The 25,381-nt window shown below is 42.8% G+C and overlaps 2 protein-coding genes across 2 annotated transcripts in view; both read right to left on the bottom strand.

Moving 5' to 3' along the window:
- Window positions 1-2,192: 2,192 nt before the first annotated feature.
- LOC136631492 (trans-1,2-dihydrobenzene-1,2-diol dehydrogenase-like) lies at window positions 2,193-10,828 on the bottom strand. Its single transcript, XM_066605793.1, has 7 exons — window positions 10,705-10,828; window positions 8,523-8,634; window positions 5,492-5,655; window positions 4,294-4,546; window positions 4,099-4,223; window positions 2,636-2,786; window positions 2,193-2,553 (listed from the first exon to the last, which is right to left on the bottom strand). The coding sequence occupies exons 1-7, from the start codon at window positions 10,792-10,794 to the stop codon at window positions 2,444-2,446; spliced, it is 1,005 nt and encodes a 334-aa protein (XP_066461890.1). The 5' UTR covers window positions 10,795-10,828; the 3' UTR covers window positions 2,193-2,443.
- Window positions 10,829-15,216: 4,388 nt separating this feature from the next.
- Window positions 15,217-25,381, bottom strand: part of LOC136631493 (tubby protein-like) — a 29,794-nt gene continuing 19,629 nt past the window's right edge. Inside the window, exons 11-15 of the mRNA XM_066605794.1 lie at window positions 19,470-19,582; window positions 18,649-18,763; window positions 16,426-16,524; window positions 15,605-15,776; window positions 15,217-15,350 (exon numbers count right to left, since the gene is read on the bottom strand). Of these exons, the coding sequence (XP_066461891.1) occupies window positions 15,217-15,350; window positions 15,605-15,776; window positions 16,426-16,524; window positions 18,649-18,763; window positions 19,470-19,582 (633 nt within the window). The remainder of the gene's footprint in view (window positions 15,351-15,604; window positions 15,777-16,425; window positions 16,525-18,648; window positions 18,764-19,469; window positions 19,583-25,381) is intronic.

Here is a 25,381-nt window from a genome sequence, read left to right on the forward strand (position 1 = left end):
AGACTGGCATTTTATATACCAGTCTGAAACTTAAAGGGGTTGTATCAGAATTCATGCTTTATCACCATAGGATAGGTGATAAAAGACTGATAGATGGGAGTGATGAAGGTGGAAAAATGTGGTATAAATTGCCGGTAGTAATTGGCAAACCCTAGAAATCTTTGTATTGCTTTTAACCCTTTCCAATCCACTGTCTGACGTCTGAAGACATTCTGATTAAAGACTATATAGCTCCAATGTCAGAAGACGTTCGGCAGGGTATTCTTACTGCATATTACTGGCCGTTCTGTTGTCACTGGCCTCTCCAGCATGTCCCATACCGCAGTACTGGCTCTAGCCAGCAGATAGCACCATTGTAAAATGGCAGAAAGAGAAAGCCCCCTAGGAAACCCTGAATCCAAAATTGGATTGCAAAGGGTTAAACTTTGTGGCTTTGGCCAGTCTAGAATTGCAGATAGCTTCTCAGGATCAATTAGTAGACCTGTAGTGGAAATCATATATCCCAAGAATGGAAGGAAGGATTACTCAAAGACACTTTTTTCTAGCTCGGTGTAAAGTCAGTTGGTACATAGTTGTTGCAACACCTCTCTAACGTGCTTGTGATGGGAGAGCAAATTGCAGGAAAAAATCAAAATATCATCCAAATAGACGACCACTGAAGAGTATAGAAAATCTAATTAGATGTAATTTACAGTGACATTACGCAAGCCAAAGGATATAAGTATATAACCAATACATAGTGGCCCTCATGGGTATGGCCATATATCTGCTTCATGAATCTGGATTGGATTGTAGGGCCAGCTTAGATTTTTGCTACTGGTCAAAAAGTTCAGGGATCAGTGTTAAAGGGTACTTGTACTTGCCATTTAAATCCCAATTATCAATACAAGGTTGCAGGAACCTGTCTTTCTTTTTATCAAGGGGGTGTGTGGGGGAGGCAGCGCTTTCAGGTAATTTTGTTTATTATCCCCCAGCAAGCAAGGTACTAATTTTACCAACCTTGGAAGGATGGAAAGCTGAATTAGCCTTAAGCCAGCTACCTGAACCATGCAGGGATTGAACCTGAGTGAGAGCTTAGGACTGCATTCTGCTGCCTTAACACTCTGCGCCACAAGAGGTCTTCCTTAGACAGGATATTATGATGAATCCACATTTGAAGTTTTTGTCTGCTTTGGGTAAACTGTCTTGTGAATCCTTGTGTTGATCTATGTTCTATGTAAGTGCTAACAAGCTTTGTTGTGGCAAAATCTGTCTCCCCTAACTTGTTTGTTGTGTGATGCATTGTGAGAGTTTAAAAGAAGTTAGGAGTCGGAGTCTAGAGGAGTGTGCAGAGATGTAGTTGGTGGAGGAGGACGTGTCAGCGGAAGGCTGATGCTCGTTTTAGCTTCTGCCTGTGCAGATCCATGGCCTATCTCATTTGCCGAGGGATATGTCCCCTCTGGGGACTGAAGCTAAGAATAATGGTTCCTGCAATGACAAGTCAGGAGAAGTAACTAGCAAGTAACTAGCAAGCAAGAAAAGGCAAGTGTTGTGTGTTAAGCCACCATGTCACGAGTGTACCCCCTGGGATCATCTTACAGATAACTTAGGCTGAGGACATCTTGATTACAGGAAGGAAAGTGTTTCTTAGAAGAATGTGTGTGTAACAGAGTTGAATCAGAAGGAAGCCTGCCAGAAGTGTTGTGTCTGAGACTGTCATCTTGCTTTATACTTGGAAAATCAGAGTTGGACTATGTGAGTAAAGAAAACCGTGTACCTCCGGTTTGCAAACTATCTCTTTGTCTGTGGACTCTTTTTTAACAACGAGTAACCGTTTTGTTGGAAAAGAGGTACTGGCATCACGTGACAACACTGTTAAGACTAATTACCATCATTTACATCTGTCTGTTCATTTTGGATCTTGCACAGTCGAGCTGGGCCACTTTATGCCATTGTTGGGGACAGATCACAGAGCCACCTGTGACAACCATCTTGACAGCCCCATGGTCTCACCCGCAACGGCCAGCCTCTGCCCAGACACCGCAGAAGGATAAATAGAACAAAGTACAAAGAGATTCTTGATCAAATCCTGCTCCAGAGTTCTGTGTACCTCCTTCAGGAGTAAAGGTTCAGCTTCCAAGAGGAAGACAAGCCAAGACAATGCAGGAGTGGCTTAAGCACAAATCTATGTATATGTTGCTTTTTCCTACAATATGCTATTGTCAGGGATATTACTCTTGGCAGTTCTCTAATGAAGCAGATCTTGGCGCTTTGCCATTTATCAACCGCATTAAAATGAAATTGATCTAGATTTCCAATGTCATTTTTTTGACACATTTATTATTAATTACTCAACATTTTAAGGATAAAAGTCAATATGGTTTACAATAATTGCATTAGTTTTATTTTTAAGTTACATTTTTCATTAAATATTAATCATTTGCACCTATTTAATGTACAACGTTCAGGCTTTGTCTTGGGGAAATTTAACTCCAAGCTGTTTGCGAACCTCCTCCATAATGGTGGCCAGTAGTTCACTATCAGCCAAGGTCATTAGAGGACTTTCCTTTAATCCTGTAACACCAGAAGAAGCCATCAGAGCAGAGTATATGGAAGTTATCAGTGAAGTGTAAGATTACATGATCGCAGATGTTACCTTTAAGCAAACAGTGGCGTACGTGTTCGGCTTCATAGCTTAGTCCTGTGCTGTTTGTAAAATGCATGGCTTTTGTAGTGTGGGGGAGAGGATATTTGGTTTCTTTTCCATTAAAGATTACTGAAGTCGGGCACCACATGCATGAGGGAACCTGAGGAGACAGCATGATTTAAGCATTCAGCAGCTCTGTTAGGGCTTCCATTAGGGCTTCCTTCACTTTTCATGGAAATAATAGCACAGCATCCAACTAGAGATGAGCGAGCATACTCGCTAAGGACAATTACTCGATCGAGCATTGCCTTTAGCGAGTACCTGCCCGCTCGGAAGAAAAGGTTCGGCTGCCGGCGCGGGTGAGTGGTGAGTTGCAGCAGTGAGCAGGGGGGAGCGGGGGGAAGAGAGGGAGAGAGAGATCTCCCCTGCCGCTCCCCGCCTGCCGCCGGCAGCCGAATCTTTTCTTCCGAGCGGGCAGGTACTTGCTAAGGGCATTGCTCGATCGAGTAATTGCCCTTAGCGAGTATGCTCGCTCATCTCTACATGCAACACTATTTTTGCTGGAAACCTCAAAGGTACTCAAATAGACCCCATTGTAGGTCTTTGGGCACTGATTCACTTCATCATACAATGGATCCAGCACCCAATGTGGCTGTGGTTATTAACAGAAGCTGTAGAGCATCTTTGATCAGAGTCTTGTGAAAAATCTAGACTAGCAGAATACTAATTTTATGGAGAATGTGATTGTTAAAGGCCCTCTGATAAAATCTACAAGTTGTACTCTATAGGTTTAAAGGTGCTATTCTACAACAACTCTTTTTTTCACTTTTAGGACTTGTCAATTAGCCAGGTTATGAAAGTCTGACCTATTAGACTTCCATCTTTTACGAGGGGCACCAAGTCCCTGAGTTATCAATACATGTGCAGCCTCTCTACATAAACATTGATGGCACTCAACAGCCTATTGTTCTATTAGCAGTAGGGGTCTCATCTGTGATATACTGTATTTATGAATTGTTAGACATGTCTTAAAAGTAAAAAAAGGAGTTGTTGTAGGACCATGGCTTTAATGTTGAAAGCTAGGCAAACGTTTAGAATTTTTCTTAAAACCTCCGGTGAAGAGGCAAAGGGGTAAGCAATATCAATTAATTGAATGTTCTCAAGAAAACACATAGTAATTCTAGACTGAATCTATACTATAGAAAGTGTTTTGAAATGTAAAAACATTCTTCAAGATGAAAAGCTCCAGGTTTTTGGTGGATGAAGAAGGGAAAATATATTTTCAGCCTGCGTTCCATTCATTCCATAAAGCTACAATGATGATCATAAGGAACACGTTTGACATCTCTCTGGTCCCTCTTGTCATGTATAATGACATTCTTAGAATTTTTTTAACTAAGAAACTCATTTTTGAAGATCTTGAAATCTGGAACAGGCATTTTGTTTTTAGGTCATAGATTAAGTGGCAATACCTGAATCATGCCCGTAGAACCGCAAATGGCAGCCTGGTTTGGCATTCCAACCATGATAGTGCAGGTGAGGATGGCTTGTCTCTTACCAGGGTATTGTAATATAATGGTTACAGTTTCATCAACCCCTAAAAGATAAGAAGCAATCAGTGATTTGTTTTTCTTTCTGTAATGAATTCTTGTTCTATGCATACGTACCAGTCTCATATAGAAAACCTTTAGCTGTCACAGACTCTGGCTTTTCACCATTGAATACCATCATTGCAAACTGTATGCAGTAACAACCAATGTCCAATAGAGCTCCACCACCCAGCTCCTTCCCCACTGCCCGGGGGACATGATGTTGGTTGGAGCCAAATTCTGCTCGCACAACTTTGATATCTCCTATGGCCTTCTGGGATAGCAGAGCGCGGATCTGATCATATACAGGAAAAAAACGACTCCACATTGCCTGTGGTTCAATGACAAATAGTCAACGTTAATAAATACAAAGAAACAGATTCTTTTTTTTTTCTGAAATCCATAGATAGAAAAACTCAAGTAGTCTTGTTTTCAGCCTAATTTCACATTTTATTAAGGCATGATACATCCCTAGTTCTTAGGTAAAGCAGACCTACAGTGTGAGAACCCTACCAAGCAGCAACTAATGTCTAAGTTTAGTTGATCACTGTATGTATCGTGTGGGGGGTATATTCGGGTTAGTGGCAGTCTCCAAGGTCATGTGCACCATAGAGATAGAACCCACAACTGCAACTTGGAGGAAATAGCCCAGGTTGAACTTGATCCTTATTTTATTGGATAGAAAGAACTTCCCTCTCCACATGCCTTACAGTGTTAGAGAATAATGGTGTGAGGAATCAATCCATATATTGTGGAAAGGGGATGGAGCAAATAAGCATTAAGTCCTCCTATAAGTGCCCATATAGCTTCAACAACAGTCAAACGATCATTCATCCAATAGGTGTGTCCACCATGTCCCACATACACATGAACATTGAGCTCAGCTAACTTTTCATGTGTGTAGGGGCTCGGCCAAGTGTTGATGTGATTAGGGAGGTAAGCCGCAGTCAGACAGCTCTGGCTTCAGCTTATCTCTCAAGGAACAAAAGGATCAGGCATTGAAATTCAGTGTCCCTGATTCTTCTTTCTACTGCCATCACCTGTCAGGAAAAGGTTGTGCCATTCCCATACACATTGGAGTGTTGTCCAGCTCTGCCATTATTGGCAGGTTCAGATAATTAGGCTCTAATGTGTATGTGGGCCTTTAGGGGTATGCAGCCAGTGTGGTCACACAGGATGCATGATGTGTCACTACTGAGCCCAAATTCTAACTTGCATCAAATTAGCTGTGTACTTATTATCTTTAGGTAAAGTAACAAAAATTAAAAGACTGTACCTCCATAAAAAAGACGTTGTATTTCCTTGCAGCTGCAGTCATCTCTTTAACCTCTGATGAGTTCATGGCCAGTGGTTTCTCACACATGACATTTTTCCTGTTCTGCAAGAACATCAACACTACTTCTCGATGTACTATATGCAGGACTCCAACATAGACTATATCTGTAACATATAATAATTATAGGGAATATTCAGCTTGTGTGTCTTCTTGTACAGAGTCTTGTCTAGTTTCTAGGAGGGTGCTGGACCACTCACAATTAGGGTGACTTCCCACTACAGTTTTTTTCACAGCGAAATTCACAGCGTTTTTTTTTTTTTGCAGGGGTCTATGGGCTATGGGACTTGTAAAGCTAAAATCGCGATCGCGCAAAATCGCGATTTAACCGCCATTTTGCGCGTTCGCGATTTTAACATTACAAGTCCCATAGACCCCTGCAGAAATAAAAACACAGCGAATTTCGCAGTGAAAAAAAACTGTAGTGGGAAGTCACCCTTAAAGGGCAACTCCAGCAAAGAATGGCATTTCCCACTGTGATTGCGTGTCATGTGGCGCAGAATGTAAGCTCTTGCTCACAACCTGAAGGTTGCAAGTTCAATCCCCACATGGTTCAGGTAGCCGGCTCAAGGTTGACTCATCCTTCCGAGGTCGGTAAAATGAGTACCCAACTTGGTGGGCGGTAATAAATTACCTGAAAGCGCTGCGGAATAAGTTGGCGCTATACAAATAACAAGATTTATTTAAAGTGAGAAATGTTTTTGGAGAACTTCACTTTCCATGATTATTTGGCCCTTCATTTTTTTATGCAGCAGCCTGAAAGTATTTAACGATGGCCTTTGATGGACATCAGCATGAGTTACCTGCAATTACACTGTAGCTACCGGTATGACCAGCACTTCTTCTCCAGAGCATGAAAGATAGCAAGACAGGCAGTTATCCCCTTTGGTGGAGTCAAGATATCTAGGTCCTGGAGAATCCTGGGGACCCAGCTGGGGATCTCTCACTGATGGAGTTATCGGGCATCACATCCAACTCATTAGAAAACTACTCTGATGAAATTGTAAGCTAGTGTCTACCATGTAACTTCTTGCCCGAAATCAGGATTAATGATGAGCAATTAGTTGCATATAAATGTGGTGCAGCTTCTCTGTCCTGTACTCAGCTGTAAAATGGCCACTGGTTACAATATGCCTATGTTATACATGGCTAGGTTATGTGATGCAGGAGTCCAATGAAACTGCTGCCCATATCCAAGATTGAGGCCAAAATTGGTGACATCAGCAAGGTGCCCTGGCTGCACGCTGATCTGTGGAGTAGGCATTATGGGAAATTCCCGACTGATCAACATGAGCAGCACTAATCAATGATGTCCAAATCCACCACTGTCTAATTTGGCTTTCTGCAGAACAAAATTCTACTAGAAATTGCTTGGGTTTCTTCATAACAGCCAGTGCATGCAATGACTAGTGCAGATCTCCATCATTTCCTGTAATCCACAGTTGTCTTGGAGAGATCCTCCAGGCAGCTGAAAGGTTACATTTTGGAATAAAGCAGAGCAGCACTATGATGAGGAATGGGTTAGGTGTTTGGGAGGTAAGATGTAATTGTACTACTGGAGTTTTTCTTGAGTTGCTGTAGTATTCTCCATGGGAAGAATTTAAGGGATCCCGTCAGTTCCCCTAAGCTACGTGGGCTGGGGGGCAGCAGAGTAGAGTGACAGACACACTGATTGCAGAGATCTATCATGTATACTGATCGGTATGGTGTTTTTTCAAATTTTATTTTTGTAACTTTGCAGGGGCCAGACTGGAGATGGGTCCAATAAAGCTCATGTAGGTATTAGTGTATCTTGACGCCACCAAGAAGTCCTGGTGGAAACAAGATTGAGAGGGGGGTGACGCCCCAAGCACGTGATTGGCTGCAGAGCTGGATGGGCTGCAGGTCCTTGCAGCCCACTAAGCTCATACAGCAGCTTAACATGTATGGAAACCTTCACCTCCGTTGTACCTAGCACAGTGTAATGATTTATGTCACGGATGGAGGGTTTAGAGTCAGGGGGATGTGTCACAGTTAGCCCTACAGTTTTAATATAAGGTTAACTGTTACACTTACCCCTCACGCTAACCCTCCATGCGTGACACAAATAGCTGGACGGCTACTTTCTCGTGCTTCACCGCTGCCACGACAGCCCCCCTACGGCACTGGGTGGCATGTTTTGTATTTCAGCCACACTTCAGTAGCGGTGAGTGATTCCAGTAACCTGATTGGTTGTTGGGTACATACCCCCCTTTGGAGATGTGCACGAGTGGGCGGCCCGTTAAATAAGCAGCAGCACGGCCGTAGGACGGTCGGCAACTAACCCTAACCACAACCCTAAACCTAACCCCTAACCCTAAACCTAACCCCCAGCGGGTCTCGTGAACTAGTACTCGTGCAGATCTCCAAAGGGGGTGTGTACCCAATAACCAATGAGGTCACTGGAATCGCTCACCGCTACTGAAGTGCGGCTGAAATACAATATATGCTAGGGGTTAGGGTTTAGGGTTGGGGTTAGGGGTTAGGGTTAGTTGCCGACCCTCCTACGGCCGTGCTGCTGCTTATTTAACGGGCCGCCCACTCGTTCAGATCTCCAAAGGGGGGTGTGTACCCAAAAACCAATCAGGTCACTGGAATCGCTCACCGCTACTGAAGTGCGGCTGAAATACAAAATATGCCTCCCCCGCGCTGTAAGTGGCCTCCCCAGCTCCTAGGTCCTTCCAGGACCTTTGCTTCTTGACCCTATCGGGAGCTAGGGGTGTGACAGGGGCGTTCCCCCTGTCAAACCCCTAGCTTGCGGTGGCGTCAGGATACACTAATACCGCTCATGTATATTTACTGTATATATGCACACTACCTCAACGTCCTGTGGGTTTGAAACTCCCTACCAAATGTTAATATGCTTGCTGTTATATGTTGCATGATGTTTTGCACCCCTAACAATTAGCATCAACTATCTCTTTTCCATTACTTCTATGGTAAAGTAACCTCTCACCAATATTTGGGTCCTTGGCAAGTTCCTCATATGAGCCGTACACTTTTGGTATATCATGAGTTTGGGCAAATTCTTTAGCACGATTCTGATCTTTAGCTGCAACAGCCACAACCTAAAGGGGACAAAGAAACTGATCATTTAGGTTTAAGTTACCTTTAACCTTACGGTCATTTGCTCAAAGAATTTGCTGAAGTGTACGAATGACAGTCCTTTGTTTGCTTTTACACATAGCACTTGTTGTTCATTAGTTGTTTGACAAATTATCGTTCATGGAGGGGATCTCCATGCAAATTCACTCGCAAGTTGTTCAAATACGAAAGACTGAGACTTTACACCAGACTATTTTGATGAACCAGTGACTATTTTTAGGTGAGCTGGAATAAAACAACTAGCAACTAGTGAGCTTGTGCACCCTGTTGGTGGCCATGTTTACACAGAATGACTGTCCTTTGTACATTATTTAAACCATAGTCATCCCATGTAAAGCCTTCTTAGTAGATTGGTCAATTGCAATCCCTACTCATCACATACATGCAGAATACCTACCTCATTCATTATATAGGTAAACAAGATGTAACATAATCCAGTATGTATCAATGTTTATGTCATTTAAAGGAACATTCCACTCTTGATGGTAGCACTAGTATGACAGTTTGGGTCTGTGGGTTCTGCCCCTGTAAACTCATTTTGGGAAGTGTATAATAATAGGGTCTGGCTTTCGAGTCGAATACAAAATAACTCTCCATTCTTGTCTCAGACGGGGAACCCTCTCTACAGCGTCCATATGTCCTAATATGAAACAAACAATGGACGTTGTCCCTTAACAAGTTTTTTAACGGCCAGTTACAATCTTAGGGTTTGTCTGCGTTATACAAAAATATAGGTGAATGCAAGTAATGTAAGAAAATAGTAAAAAAAGGCAGACAGTGCTTCTGCTCCAATCCTGCCCACCTGATGGAGCCTGTATAGCAACAACACGGAGGCTGTGCAGCTTTGTACTAAGAGGCCTCACAGCCTCATTGCTCGGTCCTACAGACTATATGTACAGGTCTGCACCGTGTGTCTGAGCTCTTACTGATATTGCTTAAAATGCAAGAATTTCACTTTTTATGAAAAAAGCATCAAAGTTGGCTTGCTAGGATACAACATTATTTCTATTACACGATATTTGAAATCAAAAACTGAGCACCAGAGAAAACTCTAAGGGCGTGTTCATACGGAGGAATTCACCATGGAAAATGTCACAAGAACTCTGCCTTTAAAATCCCCATCTTCCTAATCTGGTGTTTGGCTCGAATTCGCACACAGAATTTGCCCTGTCAATGGGCCCAATCCACAAGCAGAATTCCGACGTGGAAAATCGTGTTTCCACATCAAGAAGCGGCATGTCAATCTTTGACGTGGAGACTCGCAGAAACGCGATTTTTCCAAGTTGGAAGTACTCCCGTGGATTTTGCCCATTAACACGGCAATTCTCTTATGTGGATCTATGCCAAAAACCACTTTAAAAAGACATGGATTTTGACACAACTTTTAGAGGCGAAATTCATGTTGAGTTTTCTATGGTGAATTCTGCCGTGTGAACGTACCCTTGGGATGCTTCACAGGTAGCGGATTTGGTACGGATTGGCATCAAAATCTACATCATTGGTGCGGATTTTGATACAGATTTGCAGCAGACATAACCACTACAATTGAAAGGTTGTAATCTGCTGTGGATACACGGGAAAATCTGCATCAAAATCCACATCAAAATATGCTATGGATTTTGAGGCAAATCAACACTAAAATCTGCCACGTGTGAATACACTGTAAGGGTAGAGGCATGCAGCGTGCCACGCAGTTATTGTAGATTTTAAATTGACTATTTGCTGGCTGGATGAGTTTGCCAGAAAATAGCTATTTCATCTATAACACAACACGGAGGATTGTAATGGCCATGGTTTTGGGGATAAAACAACTATTTTCCAGAAAATCATGTGGCCACTTAATTTAAAAACTGCTGTGGCTTCTTGCTGAGGTGCGTTGGGGCTGTGTCAATGTCACTCTGTGTGTCTCTACTCCAAATACCATAGTATGTTCAAGTTACCATAATAACTAGTTTACAGTATTTTTGTTCACATCTGTGTTGACTCTTCAGACACAGTGGAAACAGCTTTTTGCCAATTTTAGTAGAACTCACCTGGTGATCCCGATCGGGCAGAGTCTGCAGAGCTACCATGAAATCATTGCTTATCTTCCCTGCAGCACATATACCCCACTTTGTGGCCATTGCAGAAGAAACTTCAGCTCTTCAGATCCAGCCAAATATCCTCTGATCAGTGCTCCGGATAACCTGGGTTTATATTGTAAAATGGGAGGGTCTAGTTTGTCAAGTAACATTTTGCTGACAAGTCACTGACAAGACCCCACACAAACTGCATTGAGTGCTGCCAGCAGAGGGCAGTAGGTAGATTATGCAATGCATTGTTTTACTGTAGGTCAGTTGCATGTCCTTTCCCCCTTGGGTTGCACAAACCACATGTTGAGAACTGTAGCATAAAAAATAACCTCAGGAAGAAAGTCCAAAATAAATTGTGGAGATTATTAACTGGTTCTCTACTTAGTCTTCTGCTTCTGGTCTTGTGAAATTTCACAATTGTTCTTCAGGGCACAACTAGAAAAATCCCTGGATCTGGACAGTAAATACTCCTAGTAACTTCTTCTGTACAACTTTTGAGGGAAGTCCCAAAATACTTCCATAATTCAGCATACTTTCCCTGGTTCTAGAACGTGATTCTATCACTAGCACTGTAAATGAGAAGGTGCATTTGCAGCTTCTAAATGCCCCAAAAAATGCCAATCAGGGGGCAAAATGCAATGTTTCCTCCTAGTAAATAGTCAGTTATACGTTCTCACTTCAATGCTGAAAGATTCTCAGGCATGGGACAGAGCATGATTATTCATTTTGCAATCACAGTGCAATATTGCACACTTTCATTGCTAATGTTGGCAATGGATAGGTCATCAATAGTTAATTGCCAGGGAACGTTGCTTGAGATCCCTGGCAATGAGCTGACGTGCGTCATAAGGGACAGGAGGAGAAGTGCCCTAGCTGGCTTCACTTCCATTGAAATCAATGGGAGCACTGCCTCCTATTACACTTCCATGACCATCTCCGGTGTTGGAGGTAGAAGTGCCAAAAGTGTAATAGTCAACTTCAGCTCTCATTAATTTCAATGGGAGTGTAGCCAGCTAAGGCACTTCCGCTCCCATCCCCTATGAAGCAAATTCAACCTGCTGCACTGACAACAGGCCAGGCGATCAACTCATCACCAGGGAGACCAAGCGGCGGGTCCCCAGTGATTAACTATTGATGACCTATCCTGGTGCAATACCACACTGCAGTCTACTGTGATCACAAAGTGTGAGCTGTTGAATAAAAGGGAATGTGTCACCAGAAAATGACCTATTATATAAATCACATCTTTGTGTTAAACATATATTTTTTTTTAATGTTGGTGATTTTTTAAAAACTTTCGGTTACAATCTGTGTTAAAAAACAACCAAATCCTAAAATCCTACATTTTTCACACTGACCACAGGGCCTAATACTATTCTTACACTTCCTGATCTTTTGAGAAAGCTTTGCAGCAGTAATCACAGGTCACAGAACAGCCTCCTGTACAAGTCAGTGGGTCCCCTCTTGTCAATTGTGTGAATGACCTATGAGGCTACTGTAAAGCACATCTCTAAATGCTGATAAATGTAGTTCAGGAAAGTTATTTACGCCCATAGTTATTTACAGACAGCAGGATAACATATTCTTTACTCAGAAAATAAAAAACTATTAGAAAAATGAAAAATGTTTCACTTTGGTTTTAATTAATACAAAACATTTTTTTCATTGACATAGTGCCTTTAAAGAGCAAACTGGAAAATGTCCCAACGTTGTTCTTATTTTCTATGTTGCTAATAAATAAATGTACACATAAAAAATGACATTTAGGTGAGTTTTATTAATTTATATACAAAATTCATGCTTTTATTGTGAGTGGCTAACTACCAAACATATACAGTACTATTGTATCTTGTCTCCACCACAAGTATTAGCTGTAAATACTTCCATTTCAGAGCGGGGTGGCAGTAACTTGAAAGCATTTACAGCTATTAATGTAAGCCTTACACTGAACCTAACCCTAACCCTCCATCCCAGCCAAAAAAAAGGCCATACGCTGCTCGGACCTTGCCACCCATGTCAGCTCATGTCCCCCCTGCAGCCTATAATGAATTCCCCCAACCCCCACCCCCAGCTGTGAGTGGGCCCTCCATCCAGCCATGGAGAGAAGGGCCCCCGCTTCAGTGGCGTAGGAGGAAGACAGGGGAGCTGGACGACTGGACCACAGAGCTCTTCAGCAGCGCAGGAGGAGGGACGGATGGCACTGCAGCCGCTGACAGTGATTGCACAGGAGCAGTGAGCAAACAAGGGAGACCGGGGGGGGGGGAGTGTCAGGACCCAGCAGGGCAAAACTGACAGGACCCCTGAGGGGAAACAGGAGGACCGCAGGAGAAGGCACAGTGGCGGGGTGACTGTCAGCAGGCAGGAGGGGCATCACGCTGGAGGATGCAGCCGTGAGGGGAGAGAGCAGGACCTGAGGACAAGCATTTCCATCGCAGGTCAGCCTGTCACTGTTCCTTGGAGCTAGCTCCAAGCACCGTGCTTGGATGGAGGGTTAGGATTAGTTCCGTGTTAGGCTTATATTATTAGCTGTAATTGCTCCAGCCAGACAATCACTTGCTTGGCGGCGTAACCTGGGCAGATACTGTAGGTCTCCACCCATACTTGTGGTGGAGACTAGATACAATAGTACCAACATATACATCATATTACTGTGTCTGTGCTATAGGCTGCATCCGCACGGGCTACAAAATCTCACTACAAAATCACTGCTACAGTGTGAAGCCCATGGTTTCCAATGGGTTCTTTCACATGAGCAATGTTTTGCAGCGAGATTTTGTAGCCCGTGTGGCCTGAGGCTACTTTCAGACGAGTGTATTTAAATAAATCTGTAATATGGATCTGTATTACGGAGGTGTTCCAGATAGCATTCATCAGTATTTGCCTCCGTATTATTTTTATTTTCTACTGGGCAAATACTGATCCACATTTGCCCAATAGAAATTAATATCAGTATAGAGGCAAAAGCATGCTGCATTAAAAAAAAGGCAGTGAAAAATACAGCCATGTGAATAAATACATCGATTTATATCAGCTCCGTATTACAGTCCCCAAAACATGAACCAAATACGGAGCTAAAATACGCTTGTCCAAAAATGACCTAAAGGGGATTTCTTACCACTGAGTGTATTACAGGCGCCTAATCTTATAAACATCAATATTATCGCATTGATAATTTTAAGATTGGGAACCATGAACAGAACATTTAGCTGTAAGTATATTATACGGTTTGTTTGAAAGATTCTGTGTGTAGGAACCCTTTCCAATCCAATTTCGGATTCAGAGCTTCCTAAAAGACTTTCTCTTTTTGCTGCTATACAACAGTGCCATCTGCTGGCTAAAGCCAGTGTGTTTGCGCCAGAGAGGCTCCGACAGCGGAGATGGTAAGAATACCCTGTCGGATGTCTTCTGACATTGGAGCTGTACAAGCTTCAATCAGAATGTAGGAAGACATCAGACAGTGGATTGGAAAGGGTTATGGGTCAGAAACTGTTTTATTTATAAAACAAAAAATTGAAAACATTTGTATTTCCTATAATGTAACAATTCCGGAGCATCTTATCTTAGAAATCTGTGCTGTGCCGTTCCTCCATTATAAGGCCTCCTTCCCACGAGCGTGACGGGGTCCGCCGCGTAATATTACGCAGTGAAGCCCGTCACGGCGCCCCCCAGAGCCCCTATACTTACCTGCGGGAGATAGCGTGAAATCGCTTCCCCGCCCACCACCGCCGCGTCACCGCCCGTCACCGCCCACCACCGCCGCGTCACCGGCCGTGTCACGTGCACGGCCGGCCGTGTCACGTGACGCGGCCGGACGCGTCATTTGGCGTCATATGACGCGCGGCGGTGGGCGGGAAAGCGTTTTTTCACGCTATCTCCCGCTGGTTACAGCGGGAGATAGCGTGAACGGACGGCTTCCATTGACTGCAATGGAAGCCGTCAGTGCGTACAGCCCGTCCTCACCCGCAGAAAATAGAGCATGCTGCGGGTGAGGACGGGAGAAATCACGGTGCGTAATTCCGCGCTGGAATTACGCATCGTGAGCATTGTGCTATTAGGTTCAATAGAACCTAATAGCTGCGGGCAACGCAGCGGATTTTCGCCGCGAATTACGCGGCGGAAATCCGTTCGTGGGAAGGAGGCCTAAATACTTTGATAACTGGGTGTTACCATACCCCTTGTCAATCGAGCATGTCTCTAGACTGTCTGCTACTGTCAGCACTGATTGGACAATGTCAGACTATGTAGAGCCTCAACTCTTTGACAAGGGAAGTGGTAACATCCAGTTGTCAATTTAATTCATACACTGCCAGGATGGATAAAAGAGGAACTGTACAATGCAGAGTTTAAAAAAAATCTCCAGTATTGTTATTTTATGAGAAATACATTAATTTACTAAAATCAATGTCAGATGTGCGGAGGAACTCTTTAATTTCCAAATGCATCAACAGCTTAGTTTCCTGTTTTATCCAAACTCTACTCGCAGGCGAGTTTGCTGTCAAAGCTGGACAGGCAGATAGAAAAAGCTTGTAGGGCGCACAGTGGATAACTGAAATCCATGGTGAAAACATCCTCCGCGACGCGGCCAAACTGCATCACAATGTGCTCAGCTGCAACAGAAAATATACTCATTAACAAAAGGCTCCTTTCTCAGATGTATACAAAGTATAGCTACAAGATTACCCATACTTTATAGGTGGCAAAACGGGACATCAACTTTTGGGACTGCACTAGGTATAACTGAATTAAATATGTGATTTTGCAGGTCCTGATTTACAACATGAGACGTAACGTAAAATCAAAATTGTACCCCTAAAGGCTGCATAGTGTACCGAATATGGGACTAGTCTAAGTATTAACTTACAGTCCTCAGCATTTATTATCTGGAAGTTCTTCACAGAGGCCTGGGTAACGCGTCCATGAAAGTTCAGAACATAAGACTGAGTTTCCTCGTTCCATGATGGCGCTTTATTGTGGAGAACTGAAATATTCTCCATATTTCCATTCTGAAATCGAGCTAAAAGGGTCTCATGTTCCTTCACATAGAGAAGAGAGAACATAACAGTATACAAGAACATGAGCTACTAATAAATATCTGCATGGGTCACAAAGCATCTGTAAAGGGTAGGTCAACCTTTGATGAACCAGAAGCTTTCAAATAATGTGGATGGTAAAGGTGGTCAAATTCTTTAGGGATTTTCTGTCAAGACAATGGTGGGAGCTCCCAACAGACCATTATTCATTAGTAACTGGAGTTTGGCTATAACTAGTCTTGGAATAGATGGGGTCCATAAAGAGGTGGCAGTGCGAGCGAATCCCTCTCCACCGAACTGTCTTGAATTTATAGGAAAACTTAAAAGTTCTCTAACTCTGTGATTTCTACGGCTCTTCTGAAGTCAGAGTAGAATGATTCCTCATAGTGCACATGGCCGTCTCTCCAGTAATATCAAGGATAAGGACCTCGAAATTTTTGATGGTGCATTACTGACAACTATGACACGTTTCCTTTGCATATAGTAAATGCTACATTTGTGAAAACTGCAGCTTCATTGAAGGTGACCTTATACTTTACTAACACAATTCATACCTCACACTGACCCAAAAATGTAACTACAAAATCCACGGCAACTAAGCTTTCACCATTCAAAAAATACAATTCCTGTCGTGATTTCTTGTCTGACTCACATTACGTGGCCTTATGCAAACTCTCTCACAATCCTGGTTGATCCCAGGAATAATGACAGCCATTTTTCGGGGGCCTCTGAACCCCAAAACATTGGTTTCCTGTTTGAATGATAAAGGGAAAAGATTAAAGACCAACTCTTAATGGTCTACAGATGTAATATTTCACCAGCTTGATGTGTGATCAGCACATTGCAACGCGCCTTCTCCATTCTTCTATTCAACCTTTGATATGAAACCACAATCTGTACTGGGCACGGTGTAAAGGGCATTTTTGAGGTTGATTTAACAATGCTGACAATTATGTTAGAAATTGGTTAATACTGGAGATATTAAGAGAAAGGATCATATCTATAAACCATATGCATTGAAGATGTGTGTAAAATGTACACATAGGATATAAGGTTATTACTGACTAATATAACAGGTATCAATATTAATGTAGCAAATATTAATGGCCTACTGTTCACACTATGATTATCATAACATAACTATATGCTTTGCTTTAAATTACCTTAAAGGCAAACCCAGTCCATATAGTATGTCCTATTAAGGCATAGAGACTTCACAGAAGGGGATCCAGACTTAGGCCGCCTGCACACGGGCGGAAATCCCGCGGCGGTATTTCCCGCGGGATTTCCGCCACTGAAAGTTTGCATAGGAGTGCATTACAATACGCACTCCTATGCAGACGGCCGTGGTTTGGCCGCGCGAAATCTCGCGTGGCAAACAAACCGCGGCATGTCCTATTTTTGTGCGGGGCTCGCACTCACCCGGCCGCCGGCTCCGGTCTGCGCATGCGCCGGCTGCGCGGCAGCCGGCACATGAAAGAGACGGGGCCGCCAGGCGCGGGTGAGTACGCGCTCGTCCCTGCAGGCTCTCGGGTCGGGTCCCGCGGCGAGAATTCTCACTGCCGGATCCGACCCGCTCGTCTGCAGGCGACCTTACTGCTATGACCAGAATGGAGAGACGCTTTATCAGAGCAGCAGACTAAACTTGGTTTTAATTTTAAAAGTATTTCTCAATTTAGTTCAACTTTTAAAACAATAATTTCAGATGTCTCTCCATGCTTTTCATCCTCCACTCTCCCTCTTATATTGTTTTACTGAAGCACTGTGTGCAAAACTGCAGCTGCATACCCCTCCTCTCCTCTCCATACTGTTGTCTGTTTGCTGTTTCACACTAGAAAGAGATTTGACGACTGACCATTGATATTGACCATTTTCAGAAAACTACACAAGTTGCTGGAAAGTGAAGATAATGACACTTTCTATTAATCAGATATTTTACAAAATATCATGTATTGAGATGTACTACTAAGTTATAAGGAATTGTTAAATATTAGTGCTTGGGAGGCAGTTTAGGCCCTATGAATGACTTCCAACCAAGCACTTAATACAAGTTTTTATGCAACATTGTGAGGATGTCTTTAGACATCCTGCCATTTTCATATGGGATTTGTTCTTCTGTATTGTATAGTTGAAATATCTTATAACTAGAGATGAGTGAGCATGCTCGTTTAAGGCTGATGCTCGAGTAACTGCTTACTCGTCCAAGCACCATGTGGGGGGGGGGGGGCGCAGCGGGGAGGTTCAGCGGGGAGAGTGAGAGTATCAACACCTATTAGTATGCATTAGTATTTTTGTATGTAGTTTGCTAGAGTTGTTGGGGGAGCCCAAGATGTCAGCCAGTGTGGCCCACTTTGGAGATACTGGGGAAACCCGCTGTTGCTGTTACATCAGTGAGAGTTGATATCCTGTATGGTGGGTCACCATCCATCTTTGGCTGGCGTCTTTGGTATTGTTCACATGTGTAGGCTGTGATTATATGCAGTCGCTCCTCCCCAACCTGGGCTGGGTTGATTGCATATTAGTCTGCATTGAACAAGTTGCTCCTCCACATTATAGTCTGGCAGACTGGATACCTTGAGGGTTTATGGCGGTTGCGCCTGCCCTACGGCAATTGTGCCGGTGGTGTTTGTGCCTGCCTCATGGCTATTGTGCCTATGGCGACTGTGTCTGCTTTGCAGATTTACAGGTATTACATTTTTGGCTTTTTCAGTGAATAATGTCTTTGTTGTTTTCCTCACCTCTGTGATTTCATGTTGTCATTCCCATTGAAATATTTTGACAGTTTATTCATTGTTATAGTTATAACTTTTACCTGTTGTTTATGAAATGAAGAATATATATTGCCTAGTTCAGTTTTCATGGGCTTGTCACTTACATAAGATACAGACACCAATTCCTGCCGTAGGGATTCCCTCTCCTGCACAAAGGGCTGCTTCTCGGGGTTCACTCCACTGTCGAATACTGTGAACTTGGTTCCAAGCATGTTTGACCTAGGAAAAATACCCAGATTATAGGCATAGCAATAAGAAGAATAAAAAGAGGACTAGAACCACACTAATCTGTTGAAAGATCCATAGGTGAAATCTCCCAGTACTTCCTGCCAGCATTGGTGGTTTGCATTCTGGAATGTGTAGTATTTACACCACCTCTTGTACATTAGTTAATGCAGAAAATTGTAACTGACCCCTTGCATTATAGAAGCTTGCTAAGTTCTGAGGGACGTGACTAACAGCAAGTTTGCTGATTGTTTCCAATAACAACTTGCAGAATACGGCTAAATACAGGTCTGGACTATATCCTAGGCTTTGACTAATGCATACGGTCCCTGTCATATTATAAAAGATCTTTGCAGACAAGATTCATAAAGCTCATCAGTGGATATTAGTAGTGTATATAAAAAAGGGAGCCACATATTATTTTATGATTTTACGTCCACCCTCTTCCATGACCCTTGTTTAGTAACAATGCAGGTCCTTTGGAGAGCAAAGTCCTGCATAGTTTCTCACCACCCAAAAGGGAACTGGACTAACCAAAGGCCTAATAGTATCAGCATGGTCTTCTTCTATGGAGGCCACCATGGAATAGAAACTCTGCATGTACACTGCTTATAGTCATGTAGTGAGCACTGGCATCAGGTACCGCTCATGCAGTAACCAAAACTGCCCAGCTGATGAAGTTGTACATATAATCCATTACCTGACTTTTCCAATTACACTTTCTCCTCCCCGTGAGAGGTCTGTGGGATCCACTGAGATTAGATAATTGGAGGTTTTGCTTTTTTTTCTCTTCCTCCCAGCCATGAGGAAAAGCTGTTAAAAACAGATAATCGGGATGTGTTAAGGCCCTTTTACATGCAACGATTATGGCTCAAAATTCGTCCAAATACATGGATTGATTACATGTAAACGCTGGTATTGTGCTCTTTTCGTTTGAATGATGGATTTTGGTTTACTTAAAATCCGTCATTCAGCTGCTGAAAGACTGAGCAAATACATTGCAGTTGAATGTATTTTGCTCATCTTTAAATAGACTGTAGGATGTTCTCCCCATGGCATGTTTACACTAGCTGCAATGAGAACAAAGGAATGTGCTGGCAGCTGTTTACACAGCTGGGCTTGTGTTTAAGCACACATTGGGCTCTACAAACACTCCTGGGGGTCCTTTTACATGCAAATAAAGATGATAAAGTGTTAATGGCCATTAACACTTTATGCAAATAGATCGCTAAATCTTTCAATCTTTCATTCCTTTGAAAGATTATCTTTGCGTGTAAATGGGCCTTTACTATAGTTTCCTGAATAAAATTAGTTTATTCCAAATGAGAAGGGCCCGGCGTGCTACTATATACCCAACCAGTGTAGAAACTAGGCAGCTGCACTTACAACTATATTGGGCTAACAACCCAACTGTGGTCCTGGTGTTCTAAACATAATGAAATTTGATTAATAATTATGGATCTCTATTTTTACTGTTACGACAAATAGTACCAGTATGGCCAATCAGCATGGCAGCAGGAAAAAGCGCTCTATCATGTGACAGTAACTAGTACAAGCTATGCAGAGCTTGCAAGTATTTTGGACTATTTATACTAAGACAATTTGGCTACAGTTTGACTTCCTAAACTTACAAGATTCTGTCACTGAACACTAGTCATTCTATAGTAAAGTCACTCAACCGTCATAAATAAGTCTATTAATGTGTGCAGCATATACTGAAGTCTATACAAATGTTCCCATGACCTATATACACAGACTATAAACTTACTGTATACATAGGCTTACCTGAAATAGTGGTCCTACAGCTTCATGATTAATGTCTGAATCTATTATGTGTGCATGTTAGTGCTCAATCTAACTTATTGGGTGGGAATCCTATTGCAAGAGCCCAGTTTCAAATTAAGTACCATTTTCAAATCACACTTTCTTCTGAAAAGCTTGAATTTTGCCTAATCTCCTCCATGCACGCTAGTTTTCAAAAGCAAGACAACTTAGTAGTTCAAATGTGAATAAGTCCAAAGGCCTAATAACATCTCTTAATGTATTTTTCTTATACAGTGGCTCTGTGGTTAGCACTATTGCCTTGTAGCATTGGCTACTTAGTTTCGAATCTGACCATGGACAACATCTGCATGGCGTTTATATGTTCTTTTTATATCTGCATGGGTTTTTGCCAGTTTCCTCCTACACTCCAAAAACGTATTGGTAGGTTGAAAAAAATTGGTTCTAGTGTGTGCATATCTGATAGATATTCCTATTGGCGACCGGGGATGATGTGGGTGATAACAATCTCTGTATAGCCCTGCCTAATGCTGTGTGTTAGTGCTATACAAAATGTGATTGTTCTCAGCAAGAGAAACGATGTAATCTTGTAGATATGATACCTTTTAATGGCTAACAAAAATACATGATGTAATAATAGCGAGCTTCCGAACCAACGCAGGGTTCTTCTCTTTAGGCTTAATGGATTGGATCTAAAGAGGCATGCATATTTATACACATTTATAACATACATACTTATGACAAGGCACAGATATGGATGTGATTGGTTCGCACTTAAAAGGAATTTTGCAACAGCAAACAAACTTTTTTTGTCTAGGCACTGATAGCGGAGTGAAACTTTTATGGTCCCTAAATTACTGTTGGGGGGGGGGGAAAGTCGGCAGGCTAGAAATGCTACAAGAGGTGCACAAACATTTTTAGCTAAACACTGATAAGGGAGTGAAAGTTTATGGTCCCTGAATTACTGTTGATGGGGGTCTTATCTGTGCAATAAATGTCTCACACTTCCCATTCACACATAAATCCTGGGGAATAATTTAACCCAGTATTCAGCGTGTCAAAGGTTGTTATCAATTTATATTCCCTAATTCTTCTGTGGTTTTGTGACTTGAAACCACCCTTCAATATCAAAACTCTCATATCTCCTATGTTATGTCCATGGTTAGAGAAGTGCTCGGCCACAGGTAATTCTCTTTTTCTGTGTTTAATCGTGTGGCGATGAGATCTCATCCTTGCTTTCAGTTTCTGTCCTGTTTCTCCAACATAAAGACCCCCAACATGACATTTACTGCGCATGATCAGGTACACAACATTGGACGAGGAACATGTGAATGTCCCTGGAATCTTATAGTCCTGCTGTGTGTTGGGGATCCGTATCCTGTCTGCAGTCAGTACATGTGAGCAGGTCTTACAGCTCCTTACATTACAGGGATAAGTTCCTTTTTGTGTGTCAGAGGGTAATGCACTCCTGATTATCAAGTTCCTCAAGTTAGGAGGTTGCCTGTAACACAGAAGCGGAGGGTCCGGGAATATGGTTTTCAGACGGTCATCCTTGTGCAGGGTATGGTGGAGTTTCTTTGCAGTTTTCCTTAGTACCTCTAGTTGCGGATTGTAGGTCACTACTAGAGGCACACGATTGTTTCTTTCCTTCTCCTTGTATTGGAGTAGTTGATTTCTGGGTATCCTAGTGGCTCTGGTGATTTGGTCATCAATTGAGGTGGGATGGTAGCCCTGATTTATAAATGTCCTTTTAAAATGGTACAAATGTTCCTCTCTGTCTGTTGGGTTGGAGCAGATCCGGTTATACCTGATGGCCTGGCTGTAGACTATGGACTTTTTGATGTGTTTAGGATGGAAACTGTCCCATCTGAGGTATGTAGGCCGATCAATCGGTTTTCGGTACAGGGATGTCTGTATTGAGTTGTTTAAAATCTTTATGGTGGTGTCCAAAAAGTTGATTTCTGTATGCGAGTAGTTTAATGTCAGGTTTATGGTGGGGTGGAATGCATTGAATCTTTCATGGAATTTTATTAGTTCTTGTTCGGTGTTGGTCCAGATGATCATGATGTCATCAATGTAGCGGAAGTAGGCCAATGGTTTGCTGGGGCAGGAGGCCAGAAAGTCACTCTCCAGTTTTGCCATAAAAAGGTTGGCATATTGCAGTGCCATTTTACTGCCCATGGCAGTCCCCGTGAGTTGCAAGAATATCTCTTTGCCAAAGGAGAAATAATTGTGTGTGAGAATGAATCTTGTGAGATGTAGCACTGCATCAGAGGCGACCCCATTGGCCTCAAGGTGCGCCTGGCAGGCAGTCAGTCCATCCTCGTGTGGAATGTTGGAATACAAGGATTGCACATCCATAGTGGCCAGGATGGCGCCATTGGGGAGGGGACCTACGGTTGACAGTTTGTTCAGTAGGTCCGTAGTGTCTTGCAGGTAGCTGGTTGTGTTTTGCTCTTAAGTGCATGAATGGCCCTTCTCTCCTGCATATTGATATTAAATGTTTCACTTCCATGCTTGTCCAGTATAGTGCGGTGCAATCCACTATACTGGACAAGCATGGAAGTGAAACATTTAATATCAATATGCAGGGAAGAAGGGCCATTCATGCACTTAAGAGCAACAAGGAAATCACCATTAAGCCTGCAGATAAGGGTGGTGCTATAGTCGTCATGAATACATCGGACTACAAGAAAGAAGCAGACAGACAGCTGACGGACACCAGATACTACACCAAACTGAATCAAGACCCGACTCAGAAATATGTGAGGAAATTGAGAAGGGTCATCAGAAGCCTGTCTGTGGGCTCCACAAAACTTCTGGACTTGATACCGGAGAACCCCAAGGTTGGAACATTCTACATGCTTCCAAAACTACACAAAGCTGGCAACCCAGGAAGGCCGATTATCTCAGGTGTGGGTACCCTCACTGAAGGAATCTCAGGATGGGTGGAAGGAATCCTCAAACCACTGGTAAGAAACACAACCAGTTACCTGCAAGACACTACGGACCTACTGAACAAACTGTCAACCGTAGGTCCCCTCCCCAATGGCGCCATCCTGGCCACTATGGATGTGCAATCCTTGTATTCCAACATTCCACACGAGGATGGACTGACTGCCTGCCAGGCGCACCTTGAGGCCAATGGGGTCGCCTCTGATGCAGTGCTACAACTCACAAGATTCATTCTCACACACAATTATTTCTCCTTTGGCAGAGAGATATTCCTGCAACTCACGGGGACTGCCATGGGCAGTAACATGGCACCGCAATATGCCAACCTTTTTATGGCAAAACTGGAGAGTGACTTTCTGGCCTCCTGCCCCAGCAAACCATTGGCCTACTTCCGCTACATTGATGACATCATGATCATCTGGACCAACACCGAACAAGAACTAATAAAATTCCATGAAAGATTCAATGCATTCCACCCCACCATAAACCTCACATTAAGCTACTCGCATACAGAAATCAACTTTTTGGACACCACCATAAAGATTTTAAACAACTCAATACAGACATCCCTGTACCGAAAACCGATTGATCGGCCTACATACCTCAGATGGGACAGTTTCCATCCTAAACACATCAAAAAGTCCATTGTTTACAGCCAGGCCATCAGGTATAACCGGATCTGCTCCAACCCAACAGACAGAGAGGAACATTTGTACCATCTTAAAAGGACATTTATAAATCAGGGCTACCATCCCACCTCAATTGATGACCAAATCACCAGAGCCACCAGGATACCCAGAAATCAACTACTCCAATACAAGGAGAAGGAAAGAAACAATCGTGTGCCTCTAGTAGTGACCTACAATCCGCAACTAGAGGTACTAAGGAAAACTGCAAAGAAACTCCACCATACCCTGCACAAGGATGACCGTCTGAAAACCATATTCCCGGACCCTCCGCTTCTGTGTTACAGGCAACCTCCTAACTTGAGGAACTTTATAATCAGGAGTGCATTACCCTCTGACACACAAAAAGGAACTTATCCCTGTAATGTAAGGAGCTGTAAGACCTGCTCACATATACTGACTACGGACAGGATACGGATCCCCAACACACAGCAGGACTATAAGATCCCAGAGACATTTACGTGTTCCTCGTCCAATGTTGTGTACCTGATCATGTGCAGTAAATGTCATGTTGGGGGTCTTTATGTTGGAGAAACAGGACAGAAACTGAAAGCAAGGATGAGATCTCATCGCCACACAATTAAACACAGAAAAAGACAATTGCCTGTGGCCGAGCACTTCTCTAACCATGGACATAACATAGGAGATATGAGAGTTTTGATATTGAAGGGTGGTTTCAAGTCACAAAACCACAGAAGAATTTGGGAATATAAATTGATAACAACCTTTGACACGCTGAATACTGGGTTAAATTATTCACCAGGATTTATGCGTGAATGGGAAGTGTGAGACATTTATTATACAGATAAGACCCCCATCAACAGTAATTCAGGGACCATAAACTTTCACTCCCTTATCAGTGTTTAGCTAAAAATGTTTGTGCACCTCTTGTAGCATTTCTAGCCTGCCGACCTTTCCCCCCCCAACAGTAATTTAGGGACCATAAAAGTTTCACTCCGCTATCAGTGCCTAGACAAAAAAAGTTTGTTTGCTGTTGCAGAATTCCTTTTAAGTGCGAACCAATCACATCCATATCTGTGCCTTGTCATAAGTATGTATGTTATAAGTGTGTATAAATATGCATGCCTCTTCAGATCCAATCCATTAAGCCTGAAGAAGAACCCTGCGTTGGTTCGGAAGCTCGCTATTATTACATCATGTATTTTTGTTAGCCATTAAAAGGTATCAT

Source organism: Eleutherodactylus coqui, chromosome 6, assembly GCF_035609145.1.
Source record: "Eleutherodactylus coqui strain aEleCoq1 chromosome 6, aEleCoq1.hap1, whole genome shotgun sequence".
Classification (NCBI taxonomy): domain Eukaryota; kingdom Metazoa; phylum Chordata; class Amphibia; order Anura; family Eleutherodactylidae; genus Eleutherodactylus; species Eleutherodactylus coqui.

Bases quoted from the DNA above. Each gene is read 5' to 3' on its own strand.
- LOC136631492 (XM_066605793.1), bottom strand. From the start codon at position 10,794: ATGGCCACAAAGTGGGGTATATGTGCTGCAGGGAAGATAAGCAATGAT. The intron at 4,547-5,491 runs GTACAGTCTTTT...ATTGAACCACAG, and splicing joins ACAACGTCTTTTTTATGGAG to GCAATGTGGAGTCGTTTTTT. The intron at 2,554-2,635 runs GTAACATCTGCG...CTGGTGTTACAG, and splicing joins ACGCCACTGTTTGCTTAAAG to GATTAAAGGAAAGTCCTCTA.